The following is a 25,194-nucleotide window of genomic DNA, read 5'->3' as shown; positions in this document are numbered from 1 at the left end:
TCAATAAACATATGAAAAGATACTCAGTATCCTTAGTCATTAGGGAAATGCAAATCAAAACCACAATGAGTCCACTTTATAACCACAGAGCAGCTACAATAAAAAAAGACAGACAAGAACAAACATTGGCAAAGATGTAAGGAAGATGACATCCTCACACTTTGTTGATGGGATTGGGTGCAATCACGTTTGAAATCAGTTTGGCAGTTGCCCAAAATATTAAATCTAGAATTACCATATGATGTAGAAACTACTCCTTGGCATACACCCAAGAGAACTGAAAACATAGGTTCTTACAAAAACTTACACACATATAGTCATAGCAGCATTACTCCTAATATGCAAAAGGTGAAAATAATCCAAATTCCCATGAAATGATGAATGCATAACCAAAACGTGGTATGTTTATACAGTGGAATATTATTTGGCAATAAAAATAAATGAAGTACTGATGAACCCTGTAAGCATTACCCTAAGTGAAAGAATTCAGTCACTATGCTGTATGATTCCATTTATATTAAATGTCCAGAACAGGTACATTTATAGAGACAAAAAGTAGATTCATGGTTGGCAGGGACTCAGGAGAGTGGGGAATGGGGCATGACAGCCAATAGATATGGGGTTTCTCTGGCGGGTGATGAAAATATTCTGGAACTAGATAGTGGCTATGGCTAGACAACACTGTGAATACACTAAAAACACTAAACTGTACATTTTCAAAGTGTGAGTTTAATGGCAAGTGAATTATATCTCAAAAAAGCTATCACAGAAAACAGAGCATAGTTATGAATACACTGTATTGTATATGTTTTAAAATAATATTATTTTTCTTTATAGTGTATAACTCCAGACTAACAATTTTTAAATATTTGTGGGTCTACAGATCATGTAAAATATAAGAAGAATGAAACCTCTCTAATGGTGATGACATGAAAAGGAGGAGAAATGGCAGTGTTGCACATAAAAATTTTTGAAAGAATGGTGTTTTAATTCTTCCAATTACATACTGGAGTTACAATGCATTGTTAAATATAAATTTGCTAGAGTAATTTCAGGGAACAAAAATATTATTAATAATTATCTCAGTCCACTTATCCAATCGATCTGTTTCACTCCTTTCATCTGAACCAACAGAGACTGGCTAATTCTTAAATAAATGGGTACCTTTTAAATAGCTCAAAGCTATTTTTGTTGTTGTTCAGTCACTCAGTCATGTCCAACTCTTTGTGACCCCATGGACTGCAGCACACCAGGCTTCCCTGTTCTTTACAATCTCCCGGAGCTTGCTCAAACTCTTGTCTATTGAGTCAGTGATGCCATCCAACTACCTCATCCTCTGTCGTCCCCTTCTCCTCTCGCCTTCAATCTTTCTGCACATCAGGATCTTTTACTAAGTAAATATTCCCCTGAAATCTATAATAATATATGATGTGTATTTGCTTAGCAAGCTCTTCTTTAAAAGATAATTGTACCTAACAGTTTTATATTGTTCTTCAGTTCATAAAGTACTTTCATATACAGTTTATTCCTCAAAATAAAACACTGGGCCCAACCTGGACTCTTCTCCCCTCCCTGCCCCATTCAGTCGGCTAGTTACCATGTTCTGTCCAATCCACCCCTCACAGAACTCTCCAAGCTGCTCACCTCTCCATATCCTCCCTGCACCATCCCAGTCCAGGTCCCCAGCATGTCTTTCCTAGATTCTGCAGTGGCCCCTGATGGTACCTGCCCTCTTGCCTCACTTCAAATCATTTTATAAGCAAGTAGTTATTTTTTGTGCAAATGTGATCATTTCACTCCCTTCTGAAAATTCATCATACGATTGCCATCACTCTCAGAAGTGAGAGTTTTTTTTTTTTTTAAGATAGGACCATTTACTGATTAATCCTCAGTCATATATTCAGGTTTTCAGAAGTTCAGTGTATTATTGAAGTTGCTCAGTCATGTCTGACTCTTTGCGACCCCATGGACACGAGGCTTCTCCGTCCATGGGGTTTTCTAGGCAAGAGTACTGGAGTGGGTTGCTATTTCCTTCTCCAGGGAATCTTCCTGACCCAGGGATCGAACCCAGGTCTCCCACATTATAGACAGATGCTTTACCATCTGAGCCACCAGGGAAGTCCTTATTAACATCTTATTTTGTTAGTGACCTCCCTTAATTATATATTTAATTCACAAGGCCAAAACATTATACATAAATTGGCATGCATGAGAAGATAGAGAACGAAAGTCTTCTCACCAGGCATCTCTTAAATGAAAAAAGGTCTTAAGACAGGGGTAAAGCCAGGGCAGCACATATATTTTTCATGCTGTGACCAGCAAGAGTGTCTTGTTGAAGGGCCACATGGGGACTAAATCCTACTCGTGTTCTGTCAAGTCCCTGGAACAGAGTTGGGTCAGACCAAAAGAAAGGTTCATCTGTGAGGGAGCACTTTTCCATAATTCAGATAAAGCTGCCCGTGTGTCAGGGACCCTAAGGATAAGCCCCACTTCTCAGAGCCCCAGCTTCCTCCACTGCATAACTGGAAACCCCAAGAAGGGAACTGAAGAGATGAATGCAGATCCAGTCCTGAGTGGAAGCATGGGCCCAGGTTTTTTCATTCTGGAGCTCATCTGATTTAGAGCTCCTGGTAAGTTAGAAAAGACTACTCTGACAAGCCAGAGTACCCTAATCTGGTTCACATCACAGCAGTTCATATGCCAGTATGAGAACAGACAGGTGAACATTTCCTGAGGCTGGTTATAACCTAGAACTGGCTAATCTATCTTCTCCTACACTCATATTTACATTTCACGTCCATTGGGTTCACAAATAAATACCGTTTCTGCAACCTCAGGAAGGGTGACTTGTGTTAGGAGTTCATTCTCTAACTGGGAGGTGTTTATTTTAATATGTTTACACAGGCCTGACACCCCTTGAATGTGTGTTGCAATGTAGGCAGTTCTCAGAAAAGAATTCTTGGGAAAGCTTTACTTGGCTGTACCCACTTCTGTTTGTTGAAGGGCCACTTTGGGAAACCACATCTATGTTTATGCACCATGGTAGTTCTGCATCTTCCTGTTAGAGAGGGTGTGCAGGTGAGGCTGAAGGGAGCATTGCAGAAATACCTGGGCTTGGCTTTGCCACTGGGTAGTGGTAAAATTGCTCATAAATCATTAACCTTCTGAGTGTCAGTTTCTTCAATAAAACAGGGATTCTGGCATTTGTTTGACTTATATGAGATGGGTTGCGAGGATCAGATGTGTAAGAAAAATCCCTGGACATAATCAAGTTCTATACTATGTCTAAAATAGTTGAAATAGAAGACAACTTCTTGGAAATTATGCCTTTTTTCCAATTTAGACCAAACTGTGTATCTTTATGTTGTGAATCATCCCCACATGGACTCCACCGTGGAGATATTTAAATTTGAGGAACAACAGCATTCTTTGGTGTACCTGAAAACTATAAAACATGAACTTCTCAAAAGGTATGGAATCATTTTGCACTTCTAATTATTTTGCACCTCTGCTGTGTGCTTTGTTTTCTTAGTTCAGCAGGCTGTATTATTATTATTATTGGAGGCTAATTACTTTACAACATTGTATTGGTTTTGTCATACATTGACATGAATCCGCCACGGGTGTACATGTGTTCCCCATCCTGAAACCCCCTCCCACCTCCCTTCCCATCCCATCCCTCTGGGTCATCCCAGTGCACCAGCCCCGAGCACCCTGTCTCATGCATCAAACCTGGACTGGAAATTCATTTCACATATGATAATATACATGTTTAAATGCCATTCTCCCAAACCATCCCACCCTTGCCCTCTCCTACAGAGTCCAAGAGACGGTTCTATACACCTGTGTCTCTTTTGCTGTCTCGTATACAGGGTTATCGTTACCGTCTTTCTAAATTCCATATATATGCGTTAGTATACTGTATTGGTATTTTTCTTTCTGGCTTACTTCACTCTGTATAAAAGGCTCCAGTTTCATCCACCTCATTAGAACTGATTCAAAAGTATTATTTTTAATGGCTGAGTAATACTCCATTGTGTATATGTACCACAGCTTTCTTATCCATTCATCTGCTGATGGACATTTGGTTGCTTCCATGTCCTGGCTATTATAAACAGTGCTGTGATGAACATTGGGGTACATGTGTCTCTTTCAATTCTGGTTACCTCAGTGTGTATGTCCAGCAGTATGATTGCTGGGTCATATGGCAGTTCTATTTCCAGTTGTTTAAGCAATCTCCACACAGTTCTCCATGGTGGCTGCACTAGTTTACATTCCCCCCAACAGTGTAAGAGGGTTCCCTTCTATCCACAACATCTCCAGCATTTATTGCATGTAGACTTTTGGATAGCAGCAATTCTGACTGGCATGAAATGGTATCTCATTGTGTTTTTGATTTGCTGATGCTGGGAAAGGTTGGGGGCGGGAGGAGAAGGGGACGACAGAGAATGAGATGGCTGGATGGCATCACTGACTCTGTGGACATGAGTTTGAGTGTACTCCGGGAGTTGGTGATGGACAGGGAGGCCTGGCGTGCTGTGATTCATGGGGTCGCGGAGAGTCGGACACGACTGAGCGACTGAACTGAACTGAATAATGAGTGATGTTGAGCATCTTTTCATGTGTTTGTTAGCCATCTGTATGTCTTTTTGGAGAAATGTCTGTTTAGTTCTTTGGCCCATTTTTTGATTGGGTCATTTATTTTTCTGGAATTGAGCTGCAGGAGTTGCTTGTATATTTTTGAGATTAATTCTTTGTCAGTTGGTTCACTTGCTATTATTTTCTCCCATTCTGAAGGCTGTCTTTTCACCTTACTTATAGTTTCCTTTGCTGTGCAGAAGCTTTTGATTTTAATTAGGTCCCATTTGTTTATTTTTGCTTTTATTTCCATTACTCTGGGAGGTGGCTCATAGAGGATCCTGCTGTGATTTATGTCAGAGAGTGTTTTGCCTACGTTCTCCTCTAGGAGTTTTATAGAATCTGGTCTTACATTTAGCTCTCTAATCCATTTTGAGTTTATTTTGGTGTATGGTGTTAGGAAGTGTTCTAGTTTCATTCTTTTACAAGTGGCTGACCAGTTTTCCCAGCACCACTTGTTAAAGAGACTGTCTTGTCCATTTTATATTTTTGCCTCCTTTGTCGAAGATAAGGTGTCCATAGGTGCGTGGATTTATCTCTGGGCTTTCTATTTTGTTCCATTGATCTATATTTCTGTCTTTATGCCAGTACCATACTGTCTTGATGTCTGTCGCTTTGTAGTAGAGCCTGAAGTCCAGCAGGTTGATTCCCCCAGTTCCATTCTTCTTCTTCAAGATTGCTTTGACTATTCGAGGTTTTTTTGTATTTCCATACAAATTGTGAGATTATGTGTTCTAGTTCTGTGAAAAATATCGTTGGTAGCTTGATAGGGATTGCATTGAATCTATAGATTGCTTTAGGTAGTATACTCATTTTCACTATATTGATTCTTCCAATCCATGAACACGGTAATATTTCTCCATCTATTTGTGTCCTCTTTGATTTCTTTCACCAGTGTTTCATAGTTTTCTATATATAGGTCTTTTGTTTCTTTAGGTAGATATATTCCTAAGTATTTTATTCTTTTCATTGCAGTGGTGAATGGAATTGTTTCCTTAATTTCTCTTTCTGTTTTCTCATTGTTAGTGTATAGGAATGCAAGGGATTTCTGTATGCTGATTTTATATCCTGCAACTTTACTATATTCATTAATTAGCTCTAGTAATTTTCTGGTGGAGTCTTTAGGGTTTTCTGTGTAGAAGATCATGTCATCTGCAAACAGTGAGAGTTTTACTTCTTCTTTTCTAATCTGGATTCCTTTTATTTCTTTTTCTGCTCTGATTGCTTTAGCCAAAACTTCCAAAACTATGTTGAATAGTAGTGGTGAGAGTGGGCACCTTGTTCCTGACTTTAGGGGAAATGCTTTCAATTTTTCACCATTGAGGATAATGTTTGCTGTGTGTTTGTCATATATAGCTTTTATTATGTTGAGGTATGTTCCTTCTATTCCTGATTTCTGGAGGGTTTTTTTTATCATAAATGGATGTTGAATTTTGTCAAAGACTTTCTCTGCATCTATTGAGATAATCATATGATTTTTATTTTTCAGTTTGTTAATGTGGTGTATTATGTTGATTGATTTGCAGATATTGAAGAATTCTTGCATCCCTGGGTTAAAGCCCACTTGGTCATGATGTATGATCTTTTTAATATGTTGTTGGATTCTGATTGCTAGAATTTTGTTAAGGATTTTTGCAGCTATGTTCATCAGTGATGTTGGCCTGTAGTTTTCTTTTTTTGTGGCATCTTTGTCAGGTTTTGGGATTAGGGTGGTGGTGGCCTCATAGAATGAGTTTGGAAGTTTACCTTCCTCTGCAATTTTCTGGAAGAGTTTGAGTAGGATAAGTGTTAGCTCGTCCCTAAATTCAGCAGGCTGTCTTAAACTTTTGTTTTGAAGCTTTTTTTTTTTTTCTAAAGCTTTCTAAAGGTTCTCATGGTGACACTGCCCAGCACCTCACTAGAAATTGCTGTATTTGGTATTGAATGTCTCCAACTTTTTAAAAGCATTTTAATCCTATAAAGGTGCTCAGTTAGATTCCCAAGCTCTAATTCCATCCTCAGTAACACAACAGTGCAGTACCTGCTATTGGGCTCTTTAAACACCCACACCCTCTAGTTGTCCTTGTAGGTTGCAATCTGAAAGCCACACCCACTAGGTTTTATAACCAGCCTCCAGAAGGACCATTCCTTTGTTCAATCAAGGCTTTAATGTAGAATTTGAAGGAAAAAAAAAGAGGCCTGTAGGCACATATACAAATTCACACTTATCAAGTGTTGACTGTGTGCCAGGCATTGTGCCAAAATACCTGATCCACCTCTTCTCACAACTGCCTTTAGTGACAGGCAGAAGTAAACAGACTTAGAGCAGTTTGGGGCCAAGTTACTTGCCCAAGTTATATAACTTGTAAGTGGCTGAATTAGGTATAAACCTTGCTCCATCTGAATTCAAAGCTGGGCTCTTATTAACTGCAGTGAACATCTTTGAGAAAAATTCTAAGTTTTTTTATGGGCTAGGTTGCCTGTTTCCGAGCCTGTAATGAACTATGAAGAATCTTTTATAAAACAGACTTAGCACTGAAAGCCTGGTTCCAAAACAGTAGAGGTCCATCTTCGCATCAGGTAGAAAAGTAGGGAAAGCAAAGGAATGAAGTTGACCTTCTCTCCTTTGCTCTCTTTCTCAATGACATATTTTAATTTCTCCAAACAGAATTAGGGGGCAACAAAAGCAGAGGGGAGGAGGTACGAGAACTTAATGTTGTTGACTTTTCCCATGATGCGTTGTGTTGGGTTCTGAGGCGTGGTTGGAATAGGACTGCCACAAGGTAACTGAGAAACTGTGGACCAACCACTTAACCTGTGCTTCAGTGTTCTTCAGCAAAGTGGGGATTCTCTCATAGGCCTGATTACCTACCTGGTGACTGTGAGAATCAAATGCAACCACATCGCCTCATGGGAATAGCTCCTCAGCATAGCCTGAGGGAAAACTCGAGACACAATTCATTTATTAGGGAGGACCAGACCAGGATACAAAAGTCAGAGACCAACCTGAGGCAGGGGAAGGGGCATGTCATATATAGGTTGAACTGTGTCCCTTCAAAAAGATAAGTTGAAATTCTAACCCCCCTCCCATACATCAAAACATGACCTTGTTTGGAAATAGGATGTTTGTAGGTGTAATTAGTTAAGATGAGGCTATATTAAAGGGTAGTCGCTCAGTCATGTCTGACTCCTTGTGACCCCATGGAGAATCCATGGAATTCTCCAGGCTAGAATACTGGAGTGGGTGCCTTTAATCCAATACGATTGATGTCCTTATAAGAAGACAGAAAGCAAATGAAATAACAAATCTGTGTTTTCTTAAGCCTCCCAGCCTGTGGTAACTTTTTTACAGCAGCACTATTTGGAAGAGACTATGCCAAAGCCTTTGACTGTGTGGATCACAACAAACTGAGGAAAATTCTTCAAGAGATGGGAATACCAGACCACCTGACCTGCCTCCTGAGAAATTTGTATGCGGGTCAGGAAGCAACAGTTAGAACTGGACATGGAACAACAGACTGGTTCCAAATAGGGAAAGGAGTATGTCAAGGCTGTATGTTGTCACCCTGCTTATTTAACTTATATGCAGAGTACATCACAAGAAACGCTGTGCCAGAAGAAATATCAGTAACCTCAGAAACACAGATGACACCACCCTTATGGCAGAAAGCGAAGAAGAAATAAAGAACCTCTTGATGAAAGTGAAAGAGGAGAGTGAAAAAGTTGGCTTAAACCTCAACATCAGAAAACTAAGATCATGGCATTTGGTCCCATCACTGCATGGCAAATAGATAGGGAAACGGTGACAGACTTTATTTTTGGGGGCTCCAAAATCACTGCAGATGGTGACTACAGCCATGAAATTAAAAGACGCTTACTCCTTGGAAGAAAAGCTATGACTAACCTAGACAGCATATTAAAAAGCAGAGACATTACTTTGCCAACAAAGGTCCATCTAGTCAAGGCTATGGTTTTTTCAGTTATCACTTATGGATGTGAGAGTTGGACTATAAAGAGAGCTGAGCACTGAAGAATTGATGCTTTTGAACTGTGGTGTTGGAGATACTCTTAGAGTCCCTTGGACTGCAAGGAGATCCAACCAGTCAATCCTAAAGGAAATCAGTCCTGAATACTCACTGGAAAGACTGCTGCTGAAGCTGAAACTCAAATACTTTGGCCATCTGATGTGAAGAATTAACTCATTGGAAAAGACCCTGATGCTGGGAAAGATTGAAGGTGGGAGGAGAAGGGGATGACAGAGGATGAGATGGTTAGATGGCATCACTGAGTCAATGGTCATTAGTTTAAGTAAACTCCCGGAGTTGGTGATGGACAGGGAGGCCTGGCATGCTACAGTCCATGGGGTCGCAAAGAGTTGGACACGACTGAGTGACTAAACTGAACTGAACTAATACAGAAGAGAATCTATAGTAAATATATTTGTCATGTCAGCTACTGCTAAGTGTAACTGACTACTTGCAATCATGGGGTTGCCCTCCTATAAGCAACAGAGGCATCATTTCAAGACAATCTAGTCAAGATAAGAAAGGAAGAGGAATTTATCCACCAGCCCCATCTTTCAGTAGTCAAAGGTTTACTTCAAGGGGTGTTAATTCCTGCACATAACTCCTTACGCATGTGCAAGGCAAATCTGGTGATACCTGTACTTTGATATCAATCTGGAAGCCTGGAAGTAGGAGTAAGAGGCGCATAATAGACATGGGCAAGGCACTAGAAGGGTGCACTGTGGAATTCTGTCAGGTCCCATGCAGAGCTGGGTGAAGCAATGCCAGCTGGAACAGAGCAGGTGTGCTTTGAGGACTTTGAGAGGTGCCCTGATAAACACAATGACAAGGCATTTCAAGAGGTGGAATAAAGTGCTACAGGACATATTATGAGGGAGTTTAACTTAATCTATGGTGTTGGGCAATACCTCTAGGAAGAAGGACTGCGTAAACTGAGACCTGAAAGACAAGTAGCACAACAATCTTGGGAAAATCATTATACACCAAAACTTCAAAGTAGCTCCTGATTCATCCAAATTTTTCTTTCCTAAATTAAGTCTAAACTTAATGTATGGGTGTAACTGAATCACTTTGTTATACACCTGCAACTAACATCATTGTTAATTGGCTATACTCCAATATAAAATAAAATATTTTTAAATCATGTATACCACTAGAAAGGACGGTGCATTAAACTTACTGACAATATTGTGTATTTTACAAAGTTGCTGCATAAAGGAGCTTCACACACACACATACACAAAGTTCAATATTTTCTTGTATTTTTTTCAAGTCATCTCTTTTTTTCTTTTCCAAAATGGAACTGACTTTGTTTTTATTGACTTTTGTTGTAAGAGTAAGACTTGCTTCATTTAAAATTTATAATGGTATTGAAGAACATAAATAAGAAAGAATAACACTCATAATCCCACCTATGCCGAGAAAATATAAAGGTCAGACTGAGCTGGGTCTTGGTGCAATAACAGAAAAGAAAAACGCTAACTCTCACAGCTCAAACCCATGAAGTTGTTTTGTTTTCTCAGGCATGCTATATGTCCACTGTAGATTCAGGAAGTCAGTTGTATGGTGTCCTGTAGAACCCTAAGAGAGGACCACACTTTATCAGAAAAGTTGCTGGTTACTGTGGGAGAGTGAGGGAAGCATTCTGGCTTTCAAAGCCTCCCATCTCGAAAGCTAACATACCATTTCATTTCATTGCCCAGAGCAAGTCACACAGCTGTGCCTAACTCCAAGGGCACAGAGAAGCCTAAATCAAGAAAGAAGAGAAACAGAACTACTGGTGAACTGCACTATGATCACCACAGATAACTATTATTAACATTCATATGTCAACAGATTTAGATTTGGGGTTTATCTGCAAACTTATCTGTTTTTACTGACTCCTATGGAACGGAAGAGTGAGAAAATAACAAGTGGCTAAAAGAAATCCATGGCATCTGGTCCCATCACTTCATGGGAAATAGATGGAAAAACAGTGGAAACAGTGTCAGACTTAATTTTTTGGGCTCGAAAATCACTGCAGATGCTGATTGCAGCCATGAAATTAAAAGATGCTTACTCCTTGGAAGGAAAATTATCACCAAACTTGATAGTATATTAAAAAGCAGAGACATTACTTTGCCAACCAAGGTCTGTCTAGTCAAGGCTATGGTTTTTCCAGTGGTCATGTATGGATGTGAGAGTTGGACTGTGAAGAAAGCTGATCACCGAAGAATTGATGCTTTTGAACTGTGGTGTTGGAGAAGACTCTTGAGAGTCCCTTGCACTGCAAGGAGATCCAACCAGTCCATTCTAAAGGAGATCAATCCTGGGTGTTCATTGAAAGGACTGATGCTAAAGCTGAAACTGCAATACTTTGGGTACCTCATGCGACGAGTTGACTCACTGGAAAAGAATCTGATGCTGGGAAAGGTTGGGGGCGGGAGGAGAAGGGGACGTCTGAGAATGAGATGGCTGGATGGCATCACCGACTCTGTGGACATGAATTTGAGTGAACTCCGGGAGTTGGTGATGGACAGGGAGGCCTGGCGTGCTGTGATTCATGGGGTCACAAAGAGTCGGACATGACTGAGCGACTGAACTGAACTGAAAAGAAATCCCATCAGGGCAATGAAAAGTCATATACTCTTTGTGGAATTCTTTAATCCAGACTAGTTCTTGGACAGTTCTTCAAGCTGATGAATTTGTTGGTCTTTGAGATTTCATGATTTTAATTAGTCCATGGTTTGTTGGTTTTCCCTCTCTCTCTTTTTTATTTTTTTCATTTTAGTGTGAATGATATTGTGATTCTCGGACCAGAACAGTTCTATGCCACCAGAGACCGCTATTTTACCAACTTCTTCTTGATGCTATTAGAGTGGTTCATGGATCTTCGCTGGACTCAGGTGCTTTTCTACAGTCCAGGAGAGGTTAAAGTGGTGGCCAGAGGATTTGGTTCTGCCAATGGAATTACAATCTCACTAGACAAGAAGTAAGCTCTTTTATGAATTTTTAACCATTTACCCTTGATGTTCTTGTGGACTCCGTCCCTGAAGAAGTGGTTACTTCTTGAGGCTTAAGTACTCAATACATGTGTGCAGAGATCCAGTGTGGCGAGGGGTCACACTCAATGTGTGATCTTAAGCCACCATTGCCCTTGTACACATAAGGATCCCCCAACAAAATGAAGGATTTGGACTCATGGATATGAGGTCCTTGTTTCAATTTTTTTTTTTTAAGAGGGAAAAGGATATATGTTTTCTTGTTTAACAAAATGAATTAAATATATGAAGCTTCAGCTCAAACTCTATATGAAATTACAGAGGTCTGGGGCCAGGGTTGTGGGGTGATGGGTGGCTGGTCCCGAGGCGGGTATCCAGCATGGCCACAAGGCCAGGTGGGTCTTGGGCTCCAGGAGAGGACAAGTCTCTGTGGCCCAGCCTTCTTTTCATCATTGTTAATATTATTATCTTAATTTTTTAAATTTCAAGAGCCCCATCTCTCTGGCCATGGGAGGCTAGGTGAAACAGGAGGCTGGCTGGGATGGGAGGCACCCCCAGCCTGCCCCAGCCTGTCAGGGCAGGGCCTAGGACTACTCTACCCTACCCCCTGGCCCGGGTACTGGTGGACTCCTGGACACCCAGGACAGGTGGTAGCAAAAATAGCCTGGGCAGGGACATAGGTGGGCAGGCATAGTTTGTTCCAAATTCTTGTGTGACTAAAAAGGAGAATAAATGTGCAATACCTCTATTCTCTATGAGGCCAGAAGGACTTTAACCACTTATTCTAAGTTCAGTTACACAGAAGTTCTTATTAGAAAGGGAGGCCCAACTTAGACTGAGCACTGTGATTGTATAAGTGGCAGCCTTCCTTTCATACTACAGCAGACTTTCCTATGAGAAAATGCTATTTTATGCAGTATAAAATTTTATGAGAAACATTCTTTTAAAGTATTTTAAAATGGAAGGTTATTTAAAAAGAAGAGTACCATGAATATGAAATGTAATGGGAAGATAGTAAGTAGAGATGATCCCTGTGGAAAACAACTCTAAGTATTCTACCTCTGTTTAAAAATGATTGTGATTGAGTTTCATGATCATCTGCTACATCTTTTCAAGCACTAGTTTCAAGCACTAGAAGCATGGACTCTATTGGCCTTACAAGAGATCCACTTATCTCCATTCAATTTAAAGAAGAAAGTGTGACTCTTTTAACTCGTGAGACTGAGCCTGAATGTCATTTGGAAACACCAGTTCCATTGACTTTGGTCAAATTTCATATTCAAAGCTTATTAAAGTACTTAAAAAACATTAAACATACTACTTCATTATCTTTCACTGTGGTTTAGCAACGTATTGCACGGGCTATGTTGAGCTATTGTGAATTTGTATACCTCTTTTCCAAAATAAGAGTTAATGTCATCTTTCATTATTACTTGCTTAAATGTAAATGTTGTTTACTTCAAAGGTATATCTATGTAGCTGATGTATTGAATAAGAACATTCATGTTATGAAAATACATGACAACTGGGATTTAACTCAACTCAAGGTAACAGTACACTGGTTTCCCACACAACATGTTCCATTAGCTCCCAAGCTTGACCTGGGAATGTACTTCTTGAATGAAGAAAAGGAGACTATTTTAGAAGGATAATGGTGACATTATGTTTGCACTTAGAAAATCAGTAGCAAAAATACCAATTTGGGGAGCCAGAAGGAGCTGGTAGGAGGGAGGAGGGATGGATGAAAGTCAAAACAATGTTTCACTGCTTCCCTTTGTTGGAAGGTAATCCAGTTGGACACCTTAGTGGATAACTTAACTATTGATCCTGACACGGGAGATATTTTGGCAGGATGCCATCCTAATGCTATCAAGCTGCTGATGTATAACACTGAGGATCCTCCAGGGTCAGAAGTAAGTTCTTAGACTTACATGAACTGCAGGGGAAAGCTGCAAGAACAAATAATGTGTGGCGGTGACTTGGGAGAATTTAGCAGGTCATATGTGATGTTCCAGAACTGAACAAATTCTACATATGGAAAGAGTAAGATTTGGGACAGGCTGGGGAGAAACAGCCCATTAACCCTTTCAAGTCACCTGCTACCCATTAACCATCAGTGCTAAACAACATATCACATCCATGCAAAGTCTATACTTGTTTTTGGGAATCATGGTTACCAGTCTGTGGCCCAGGGAATTAGGGCACCCGGATTTAAATGACTGCAATCTCAAAACAAAATTTGATTTTGCCACCAGTTCTATTATATATGATAGTGCTGAAGAATGTCTCATTTTAAAGATGTTATTTTAAATCTCTTCTAAAATAATATCATATACCATTGAATTTTATATGGCATTAAAAACATTGTAAAGTATTGCAATTTCTACAGCATTATGCTTAAGAATAAAAAAATCTCTAGTGAATTTAAATACAGATATAAATTCTTGGCACACACACTATGAGAGATTTATTCCAAAAAATTTATTGAGCACTTAAAATGCACTAGACTTTGTTCTCATACTTAGAATATATATCAGAAAATAAAGCATACAAAGATCCCTACTGCTAGGGAGACATTCAATGAACAATAAGCATCAGAAATAAGTAAATTATATATTAATAGTAAGTTTGAAGTTGAAAAGTTTTATGGAAGAAAAAGCATAACAGTAAAAGGGATCAGGACTGCTGTGAACAGAGGGACAGCATGTCTTAGTAAATACAGAGACCAAGATAGACCTCACTGAAAAGGTAAGATTCTAACAAAGATACAATGTTTGAATCTAGGTTTGGGGTGTTGGGAAACTGAGCCTCAAACGCCACCCTGGTAATTGGTCCAGTGGGTAAAGAAAACATACTGCTTCCAAAATTGCTACTCTTTAGTTTTTTTTTTTAATTTGTTTCTTGAGACTTCCTGGCAATCCACTGGTTAAGATTCTGTGCTTCCAATGCAGGGGTCACGTTTGATCCCTGGTTGGGGAACTAAGATCCCACATGCTGTGCAGTACAGTAACAATAAATAAATAAAAGTTTAAAAAAATTGCTTTTTCTTTTATTAACAAATTAGTCGCAACTTTTTTTTTTTTTTTTTTACCACACTGCATAGCTTGTGGCATCTTAGTTCTCAGACCAGAGACTGAACGCATGCCCTTGGTGGTGAAATTGTGGAGTCCTAACCACTGGACCTGCAGGGAATTCCCTAGTCACAGTTTCTTGACAAAAAATACTATAAAAAAAAAAAAAACAAAAACCCAAAACATCAAAAAATATAAAAAGTACAGTCCGAGACTAGAGTCTGAAGAATGTCACCCTGAGCTAGCAAGCTACCCTAGCCTCAGATGTGTGCCTCACAAAGTGATACATATAACTTTTCTACAAATGCCCAACAATAATGTCTGCTTTAAAAGAAAAAAAGAAAATATGATCCATAGAATGATTTGAAAATTGCTTAGACTCTTTTTCATGTCTCCGTTTTCAAGTTTAATCATTTGTTTATTTTAGCTAAGACTTCTTTCTTCACAATCTCCAACACCCTTTATTTTTAGTTGAGGCTAATGTTTACAACATGAGTTTCATCTTGAGTATTTCCATGCAACAAACCTGAGATAAAGTTGTAGGATCTTCCTTAAGATAGGAACTTAAAAAAAAAAAAACCTCTACTAAACTCTGTTTTAATAAGAGATGTCGATATATACTCATGAACTCCTAATTGGTTTTCCTTAATTCACATCATGTCCTGATTGAGTGAACTTCATCTAAGCTATTTGGAAACCTGAGCACTTATATATTTACGGATTAGCAAACTAAAGAGTGTTAATCCTGCAGATCAAAAATAGGACAAGGCAGTTGTGTCAGATTGAATTCCAGAGTGTGCATTCTTTACGCTTGCTTCCCTGAGTGGGGGCTGCAGCTGTGAAAACTACCATCCACTGGTTCTGGGTTGGTCTGGCTAGCTAACTCGCTGTCCCTTCATTATTTCGCTCCATGTTTATCTCCCCATGCTGTATGCCCAGTGAAAGGCAAGACCCTTTCTACAGAAGGAAGACTGCACACTCAATTAGATAAGAGCATTCATGGTTCTTACCTGTCTCTATAGGGAGGCCTGAACTATCAAAATTGTGAAAACCATCTGCTGAGGAATTTGGCTGATGTGAGATTACTAGCCCACTTGATTAAAAACATTAATATTTTCATTAGAATAAGAAAAAAAAAGACTGAAGATGCACGGATTTTAACTTACTGATTTCTGAGAATTGTACAAGTCCTGGAGTGTTTGGGAAGGAAAATGTCTCTGACAGCTGTTTGTTCTTATTCTACTAATGAATGTTCTTTCTTGACAGGCACTTCGCATCCGGAATGCTTTGTCTGAGAAGCCCACGATAAGCACCATGTATGCCAACAATGGCTCGGTGCTTCAGGGCAGCTCTGTGGCTTCTGTGTACAGGGGGAAGCTTCTCATAGGCACTGTATTTCACAAAGCCCTGTACTGTGAGCTCTAGACTCCAGATATTCCCAAAAGTCTGCACGTTTGGTAAAAGTAAACCCTTAATTATATGTTAATTGGAACTCTAAGTAAATGACAAACACCAATAAAAGTGTGTCCAGCTTTTCTTATGCATAGACATAAAGAAGCAGAGAGATTACATAATATTCCCCTAATTGCAAGTTAAGTTAGTGACAGTCCAACAAGAAACCAATCCTCTCAATTCTTTAACCTACTATTCCCAATATTCTTTCTACAATAAGACATGTGAGCTGTGATGAGTGAGGTGTCCAGCTCACTTGGTAGCTATGTGGCAAAATTACCTCATACAGTTGTGCTGTTCTGAGCCTCCTGCAGATCAGACCAGAAGAAGAGCTAATGTTCAAATATTTACAATTCCTCTGAAGGAAATGGCAACCCACTCCAGTACTCTTGCCTGGAAAATCCCATGGAAAATCCTACTATGAGGCGCATCATAGGCTACAGTCCATGGGGTCGCAAAAAGTCGGACACGACTGAGTGACTTCACTTCACTTGCTTCAATTGGACGAGGCACAAACTGCCAGTCACGTGCCCAACACATGGATAAAAGCAAGAATTGGCATTGTGAGATTGCCCAAGCCCTCCCTGAACTGGCATTCTCCCAATGCAGACACACAGGAAGTCAGATTCTGGAAAACCTGACAAAAGACAGATGGCACTACTTTAAGCCATAGCAGGGCTAATCTGATCTTTGTAACAGGTCATTATTTATGGTGATATCTTGTCTCTGAAGTGAAGTGTTATTATCAGCTTGACTCTTGAACTAGGAGACAGGGCCTCAGAACTGTTAATCCTCAGCTGCTTTAAACTTGTTACTTTGGTTGATTCAGTAAACACTTACTAAGCAACATTCCACAGACTTGACCCTAAAAAATCTGAAATAAATAACACAGTACCGTACTGAAGTCTTGTCTTAAGGACTCAGCCTTAGTTTGATGAGAATGAATAGAAGTGTCCCTTTCTTGGTCAAAAATCAAGACAACCTTTAGCAAATCATTAACGTGGCTTAGTATACCCAAGCATCCCACCCCCTCCCCCTTCCCTTTCTGTGAATTTTATTGAAAGTGGACGGTTGATATATTTTTCTCCTCTGAGGATGGGGTGTTGGGGTGACTTCTTCATGTCCTAAATCATTTTGCTCAGTTAGATGTAAGTTTTGTTGAAAAGTTTTGTAGCCAGGTAAAATTCTACTTTTTAGCCCATGTAACCCTTTCTGATTTAGACAATAAAACTGTGGTTTCCAGACTTCCCTGGTGGCTCAGATGGTAAAGAATCCACCGGCAGGAGACCCAGGTTCTATCCCTGAGTCAGGAAGATCCCCTGGAGACGGGAATGGCTACCCACTCCAATATTCTTGCCTGGAGAATTCCATGGACATAGGAGCCTGGCCAGCTACAGTCCATGGGGTTGCAAAGAATCAGACAAGACTGAGCAACTAAGCACACAACACAAATTGTAGTTTCCATTGCTTTAGAGGATGAATGACTCAGCAAAATGTTACAGTCAGTTCTCAGATTTTACATTTCAAAAGGCTAACCATTAGGGAGACACAGAGAAAAATAACTAAGAGCATGAATACAGCCAGTTTTGGAAAATACAATCATTTATTTTTTCCTGTCTTTAACCTATACAACTGCAAATTAGATGAAGTTTATCTGACTAAGGGAGACTTGGAGAGCCAGAGATGAGAAGAATAAGCATATTTAGATGCTGGTGGGTTCATAAGAATTTACCCTCTTCTTCTCGGGGCAATTTAGGAAAGGCTACATGATAAAATCCCCAGAGAGATGGGGGGCAATCTCATTGCTAGGGACCAATACGTCCTTTCACAATGAAGGCCTAGAGAGATAAAGCCCTGGTGTTTTCCTTCATGTAGGCACCTCCAAATTGTTATGCGATTACCTTGAGCCTCTTCGTTTACTTGGTTTGGGAAGGAGAGGGACTGCCCCCCCACAATAGATGCTGCATTTTGATGATTCATTGCCTTTTCTTCCCCAGTCTTTCTGTTTAAATTGTCAGAGATGCAGGTGGGGATACTAGAGTGATGATGAGCTCTTGGTTGAGCTCAGGAAAGTAAAGAGCAAAAACTAATGTGATTGACAGCTCCAAGATGGCCCCTAATGATGTCTGATTTCTGGTATTCATTCTCTGGCACAGTTCCCTCCTACATCAAATATGGCTGACTTGTGTAATTAATAGGATATTCTAGATGATGATGTATGACTGTCAAGGCTAGGTTATACAAAAACTCTTCCATTTCTGTTTTGCTCACAAAAAAACTATGCATCATGATAAAAGTTTTTGACTGCTTTAAGATGCTAAGTTCAGAAGTAATTTGTAATAGTCAACTAATGAAACAGAAAATCACATATAGTGTAGAGGTTAAACAAAAGCCAAAAGTTCATTCTTTAAAAAAATAATAAAACCTGACACACATCTGGTGGGATTTATGAAGAGAAGAGAATGGCTCAATTATCCAGTGTCAGAAATGAAAAATAAGACAAGCAGATGCTGTAGACATTAGAGAGATAAAAAGGGTTTGATGCACCAGCTTGTGCCAATGAATTTGAAATTTTTATGAAAAGAACAAACTCCTGGAAAAAGATAACACTATTAATTGAGGTAAGGCTAACCTATTGTAACATACAAAATGAAACATTTGATGCCTTAAAAAACAGATGATCTATTTTTCTTTTATTGTCCAGTTTTCAGGAGAGTGATCAATGTGGCAGCTTCTTTTGATGAGGCCATCCAGAGACATCACTGGTTAGGTTTTGCAGGAAAGAGAAAGCACACTCAGATGGGCTATTGAGGGAAGTGCTTTAAGGGGAGTATAGATACAAGGGTGGGAATGTGAAAAGAAACTAATAAGACAAAGTATAATACTCCGTTGTTAGCAATGGAGTAAGAGAAATGTTGGGGGCTGGCCAGGGACTGTTTCCAGCCCTAGGTTGAAGGAACACGGGAGTAGAAGCAGTTACTAGAACCAAAAGAGAGTAGATGGAGACTCTCCGAATAGACGCTCTTGTCACTGGTAGGATGCAGTTAACCTATGACAACTCAGCAGAAAGAGCAGAGGGAATGAATATCTTGTCTGAACTCCCCTTCCACCCTCCCAAAGCCATAAGGCAGGGAGCTATTAATGGAGGCCAGAAAGCCTCCCAGGACACAGAGCAAAGGGGAAGAGTGTACAGAGTGAATCCTAAGCTGCAGAAAGCTTCATCATGTTGCTGCACCACAGCTAGGTAACTATAGTTATCTGCATGGTTGAAGCTCGGTCACCCTCACGTCTGTGTTTCATCAAGCTGGAAGGAGAGAAAGACTTGGAGGATGTCAGCGAGAAGTACCCCATGTCCTAAGTCCCAGGACCAGAAACGGTAGTCATTACTTTTACTCTCTCACCGATGGTAAAAACTAACCCGCATGGCATCACTTAAATAACTGCAGGGGAAAATGGGTGATGTAATATAACTGGAGAGACACACGTTCGAGGATGAAGAAAGAATACATTTTGGTGAACAACTAGTGTTCTGTGCCACAGTCTACCCTCCGGTCAACAGCAGCAGTCCACTCTTCTCTCACACATTGTATCCCTCACCAAGAAAGATAACCCCGAGCTCCACCCAACTTCTCCCTTCAGTTCAAAGCACAGGAGCTCAGGGTGATGTTTGGACCTCTACATTAGGTCCAGATGTGGCTACATGAGGCAGTCTAGAAAATAAAATATTGTCCCCACAACACATCCAATTACGATGGCTGAGTATGAGCAGAATATCGATAATAAACAATAACAAACAGTTGTTTCTTCTCTTAAAAGGAAGACTAGAATCCCAGGGATGGCGGAGCCTGGTGGGCTGCTGTCTATGGGGTCTCACAGAGTCAGACACGACTGAAGCGACTTAGCAGCAGCAGAATACACTTAGCAGTCTCTGGCCCATACCAATGAGATTAATCCACCTGGGAGGAAATGAGAAGGTCACCTGTCTTAGTAATGGTGTATTTTTCTAGGTCCCCTGTGAGTCCAAATTTTACCTCTTTTGGAGTTCTTTCTAATGCATTATGCTTTAAGACCACACTGAAAGTGAGTCTTAGAAATACTATGTAATTTTAGTAGCCTCCTTCTTACAGGTGTATGTTTGAAAATCTGAGGACATTTTCAGGTCAGATTTTTGGTTGCTTATGCAATGTAAATAGTTTAGAATTTGACAGGCTTCAGCATCTGTTTGTTTCCAGTAATTGCCATGTGCCAGCAACAAATTCAGATTCTTTTTTGGAACACAGTTTTCAAGCTTAATTTACTTCCTGGTTTCCAGGTCTACCCATTTCTCTCTCCCTCACCTAAATGCTGCCTCCTTGGAGGCCATTTGAGGGAATGGGTAAAAGGAGACAGAGTGGTGAATATACCCCCCAGTGCTGGCTCGCTTGGTTTTCCTAACTAGGAGGTATTTGAGAAAGGCTATGAGTTGTAGCCAGTAAATAAAGTTGAAATAAATGTTAATAAAGTTGAAATGGATAACCAGATTGTAGTAAATTCATACAATGAAACAGTACACAGCAGTGTATACAACTAGTGATATTTGAAACATGGATGAATTTCATGAATAATATTGAGCCAAAGAAAATAAAAATTAATTCATAAAGTATTAAAATGATTTTATTTGGGAGGAATCCCCCAAAAGGCAAAATTAAACAATGTTGTTTGGGGATGCATGCTTAGATGATTACATGAGAGAGAACAGGAAAATGATGGTTATCACAAAAGTTAGGACAGTGGTTGCCTCTAGGGAAGGTGGGGTTGTAGTCAGGCCAAGATACATGGGAAAACTTCCGAAGTGCTGGCATTATTACATTTCCTGACTTGGATGGTGGTTTACATTGATATTTCTTTATAATTTTTCTGTAACTATATATATATTTTTAATACACTTTAGAGTATATACAATGTACCTCACGATAGATTTTTTTATGTGTATGAACAAGCTAAGTCAATTTCAGAAAATAAAAATGAAGGGCAGAGATAGGTCTAATAATAAAAACAGTTTAGTATTTGTGCAAGAAAAAGATAAATAGACCAATGGAATAGAACAGAGATCTCAGAAACATATTTCTGCCTGGGGAATTCAAGTAAGATAAAATTAGCAGTACCAATTAATAGGGTCAGGATGTTTGTTTAGGAAATGGAAGTTGGAAAACCAACTCACATTATGCAAGGAAATAAAACTATGTCCTACCTAACATCACTAGGTCGGAGAAGGCAATGGCAAGCCACTCCACTACTCTTGCCTAGAAAATCGCATGGACAGAGGAGCCTGGTAGGCTGTGGTCCACGGGGTCGCTACAAGTCAGACACAACTGAACGACTTCACTTTCACATTTCACTTTCACACATTGGAGAAGGAAACGGCAACCCACTCCATTGTTCTTGCCTGGAGAATCCCAGGGACGGGGGAGCCTGGTGGGCTTCCGTCTATGGGGTCACACAGAGTCGGACACGACTGAAGTGACTTAGCAGCAGCAGCAGCAGCAGCAACATCACTAGGTAACTACTGAGCAAGGATCTACACTAACCTTTAGAGTTAATAGGAGACAACAGAGGAAAGTATCTATGACCTAAGGATAGGGAATGATTTCTGACACAATGTTTCAAAAATAGAAACTCTAAAACAAGAAAGTTGATTGAATCTGAGTCATCAAACTTAAGGATTTCCATTCAGTGAAGGACACCATTCACAAAGATTATAGATGAATATCAGAATGAGAAATATTTGAAATGTTAAACTGACAACATATTAAAGAGTAGAATATACTAGAAACTCTTGAGAATAACAAAGTGGAGACGGTAACCACAAGGAATAGCAGGCAATGATGTGAAGAGGCAATTTGCAGACGAGAGGGGGAAACAAAGCACATGAAAAGCTTAGAATCTTTAGTATCAGAGAACTGCCAACTAAAACAGCACTCTCAAATGACTTTATACCTATTAGACTAGCAAAATTAAAAGACTCAATATTGTCGAGTGTTGACAGAAAGTTAAGGGTATATGGAACTTCACGCACTGTTTGTGGGAGTGTAGACAATTTTGGCCACGATAAATAAGACCCAGAGCTCAAGGAATCATAAGAACTGTAGGATACAGAACCACGCCCGCAGCCAAACTAGCAGAGCAGATGCTTGCTGTACTGCCTCTTTCCTCAAGGTTTCAAATTTCAGTCTTGCTCAAGCCCTTCTGATTTGAGGCACAAAATCACATCCTGTACTGTTACTTCAAGAGCTGTGGAAGCATAGGTTCTAGTTACCATCTCTGAAGGGTAAGAAGTCGCATGAGAAGAGTGGTATCTGACTCCCCCCATATTCTCCCACACCCCTGCTGAAGTTCAGACGCTGTTATGTTATAAAATCTCCCTACATGATTCGAATATGTAGCCAGGATTTTAAAACACTGTACCCAAAGGATGTTGGAGAAGAGGTGGAAGGTGCTGAGTTAGTGTCTCTGCCACACCATCACAGACCTGGTTGCACACATAATATTATTGACGTACTTGTGTTCAAACTATTATATATCACAATACTGCAGGAAATTGTCTATAGCAAAAAACAAATCACTTACTTTTTGCCAAAATTCAATTTTCCCATACAATGAGGTTGCTTAGAAAACAATTTATTGGAGATGTAAAAGACCATAATAAGCTCAGAAAAGGGCAAGTGAGGAAATCTGAGAGGAACATGCTTAAGTAGGAATAGAGGTTTTAACACACAATTTGATACTCTCTACAACAGACAGAGCAGAAAAAGTTGGGTTCATCAGGGATGATTCTGGGAAATGTGTTTCTAACAGCTAACTGGTATATTACATGAATCTGTAAAATGTCATTGATTCCATTAAGAAGTAAAACCTAAATGAAGTACAGATGGAACATTCTCTGGACTATTGGCAATTTTCACTACAGAAAAAAGAGTGGCTTCCGTAGTGAAACTGAAGACTGTCTGTGGATAGAGTGTAAATTCAAGATCTTTGGAAAATAGATTATCAGTGGATTCTAGATGAGTCTACTGGTACTGAAAATAAAAGTCACACACACAAACACACAGATTATAGAATTAATGGAAACAATAAAGTTAGATGTACCCTACCGTTAATAGGTTTAAATATTTTGATTCTTTTCGTTTTGTCCTGTTACCTTCACTCCTTTCCAGAATTTTTCCTGATAAGCACTTTCTCAATAAAACATGAGCTTTTGAAATCCTCTACTTCCAAGGAACCAGATATTGACCTTCACCATGACTCCTATCAGCCCAAGAGAAAAGCTAGATATTCACTTTCCCAACCTCTACGGTAGGTTGGATAACTGTTGCCCAAATATTCTTGTTCTCTTCTTGGTATGCTATTCTCAGTGGGCTGGTGATACACCTCTGTGCTACTGAACTTAGAGAGTGGCCACGTGGCTTACTATGGTCCATGAAACGTTGGTAAAGTAACACATGCCACTTCTTCCAGGTAGAAATGCCAAGTGTACGTGTTTCACTGTGTCTCTTTTCTGTTTGCCTCCAAACTGGTGATGTCTTAGATGCCCTCTGCTCTGCTAGACTGCATCCTGGATTGGTGATGACAGGAAGCAGAGCTGCAGTCAACTTGCAATGGACACGTGGCATAAGTGATAAATAAACCATTGTTGTAAGCCTCTGTTGTAGCACATTGCGGTATTCTTTTTCATTTATTGCGTATAGTATTTCATTGTATGAATATCCCACAATTTATTTATCCATTCTACTACTGATGAACACTTATACTGCATCTTTTTTAATTATAAACTAAGCTGCAATGAACCTTCTTGTACAGTGTATTTTAATACACATATGTAAACATTTCTGTTGAGTACATGCAGAATTGGAGTTAGTAGTAGGATACACTCATGTCCAGCACATAATTTAGTTCCACACAAGCATATGTGCAGTTTTGCAAGGTTTAGTCATTCACTAATAATGCTGGAGAGTTTCTGTTGCTCCACTTTCTTTCTTTTAAATAGTAGATTCAATGTCTTTAATAAATGTACAATTATTGAGATTTTTCTGCTTCTTGTGTATTTTTTATAAGTTTAGAATTTCATCATTTTCATCTAAATTTTCAAATTTAGTGGAATAAAGTAGTTCATAATACATTTTTATTTTATAAAAATATTTTTAGGATCTGTGGTGATATTCTCTTTAGATTTTGTAACCTCTATCTTACTAAAGATTTATAAATTTTAGTACTATATATTTTCAATAATCATTTTCTAAACATTTTGTCCTCTGATTTTTTAAATGTGGTAAAACCCCCATAACATAATATTCACTATTTGGAAATACACAATTCAGTGGCATTTAATACATTCACAGTATCATGCAACCCTCATTACTATGTAGTGCCAGAATATTTTCATTACCCCAAAAAGGAAACCCATGTCCATTAAGCCCTTACTCCCTGTTACCCTTTCCCCTACTCCGAGTAATGACTAGCTGCTTTCTTTCTCTGTGCATTTACCTATTCTGGCTATTTCACATAGTGGAATCACTATATGCGGGCTTCTTGCACTTAGCACAATACTTTCAAAGTGCCATCATGTTGTAGCATGTTTCGGGACTTCATCATTATGACTGAACAACTTTCTACACAATGGGTACTCTCTGTTTTCTATTTCATAGATTGCTGGTCTTTTTATTATTTCTATTGTTCAACTTTATGTTTTTCCGTTTTGGAGATGACTTAGATAACTATCTAATGCTTAGATAACTGTTGTGAAGTGGTGTAGTAGTGTCTGTTTTTGCTTTACATACTTGAAATTCTATTTCTGAAGTGTTAGTCGCTCTGTCATGTCCAACTCTTTACAAACCCGTGGGCTTCCCTGGTGGCTCAGATGGTAAAGAATTTTCCTGCACTGTAGGAGAAGCAGGTTTGATCCCTGGGTCAAGAATTCCATGGACAGAGGAGCCTGGCAGGCTACAGTCCATGGGGTCACAAAGAGTTGGACACAGCTGAGTGATTAACACTTTCTGTTTTTAGATGCACTTA

The 25,194-nt window shown here is 39.5% G+C and overlaps 1 protein-coding gene across 5 annotated transcripts in view; it reads left to right on the top strand.

Moving 5' to 3' along the window:
- The window catches only part of PON3 (paraoxonase 3), a 43,591-nt gene extending 19,767 nt beyond the window's left edge, over window positions 1-23,824 (top strand). For 2 of the 5 annotated variants that reach the window (XM_055420457.2, XM_055420458.2), the window contains exons 5-9: window positions 3,344-3,470; window positions 11,413-11,613; window positions 13,089-13,170; window positions 13,408-13,536; window positions 15,961-23,824. In XM_055420457.2, the coding sequence (XP_055276432.1) occupies window positions 3,344-3,470; window positions 11,413-11,613; window positions 13,089-13,170; window positions 13,408-13,536; window positions 15,961-16,119 (698 nt within the window). In that variant the 3' untranslated portion in view covers window positions 16,120-23,824. The remainder of the gene's footprint in view (window positions 1-3,343; window positions 3,471-11,412; window positions 11,614-13,088; window positions 13,171-13,407; window positions 13,537-15,960) is intronic. The other 3 variants (XR_016036666.1, XR_016036664.1, XM_088833347.1) reach the window with 3 other exon arrangements.
- The last annotated feature ends 1,370 nt before the right edge of the window (window positions 23,825-25,194 follow it).

The sequence above is a fragment of the Moschus berezovskii genome, chromosome 3 (assembly GCF_049115385.1).
Source record: "Moschus berezovskii isolate FMDL1 chromosome 3, NW_MosBer_1.0, whole genome shotgun sequence".
NCBI lineage: Eukaryota > Metazoa > Chordata > Mammalia > Artiodactyla > Moschidae > Moschus > Moschus berezovskii.
The sequence above is the reverse complement of the archived record's forward strand: the minus strand, read 5'-3'. Positions and strand labels throughout refer to the sequence as shown.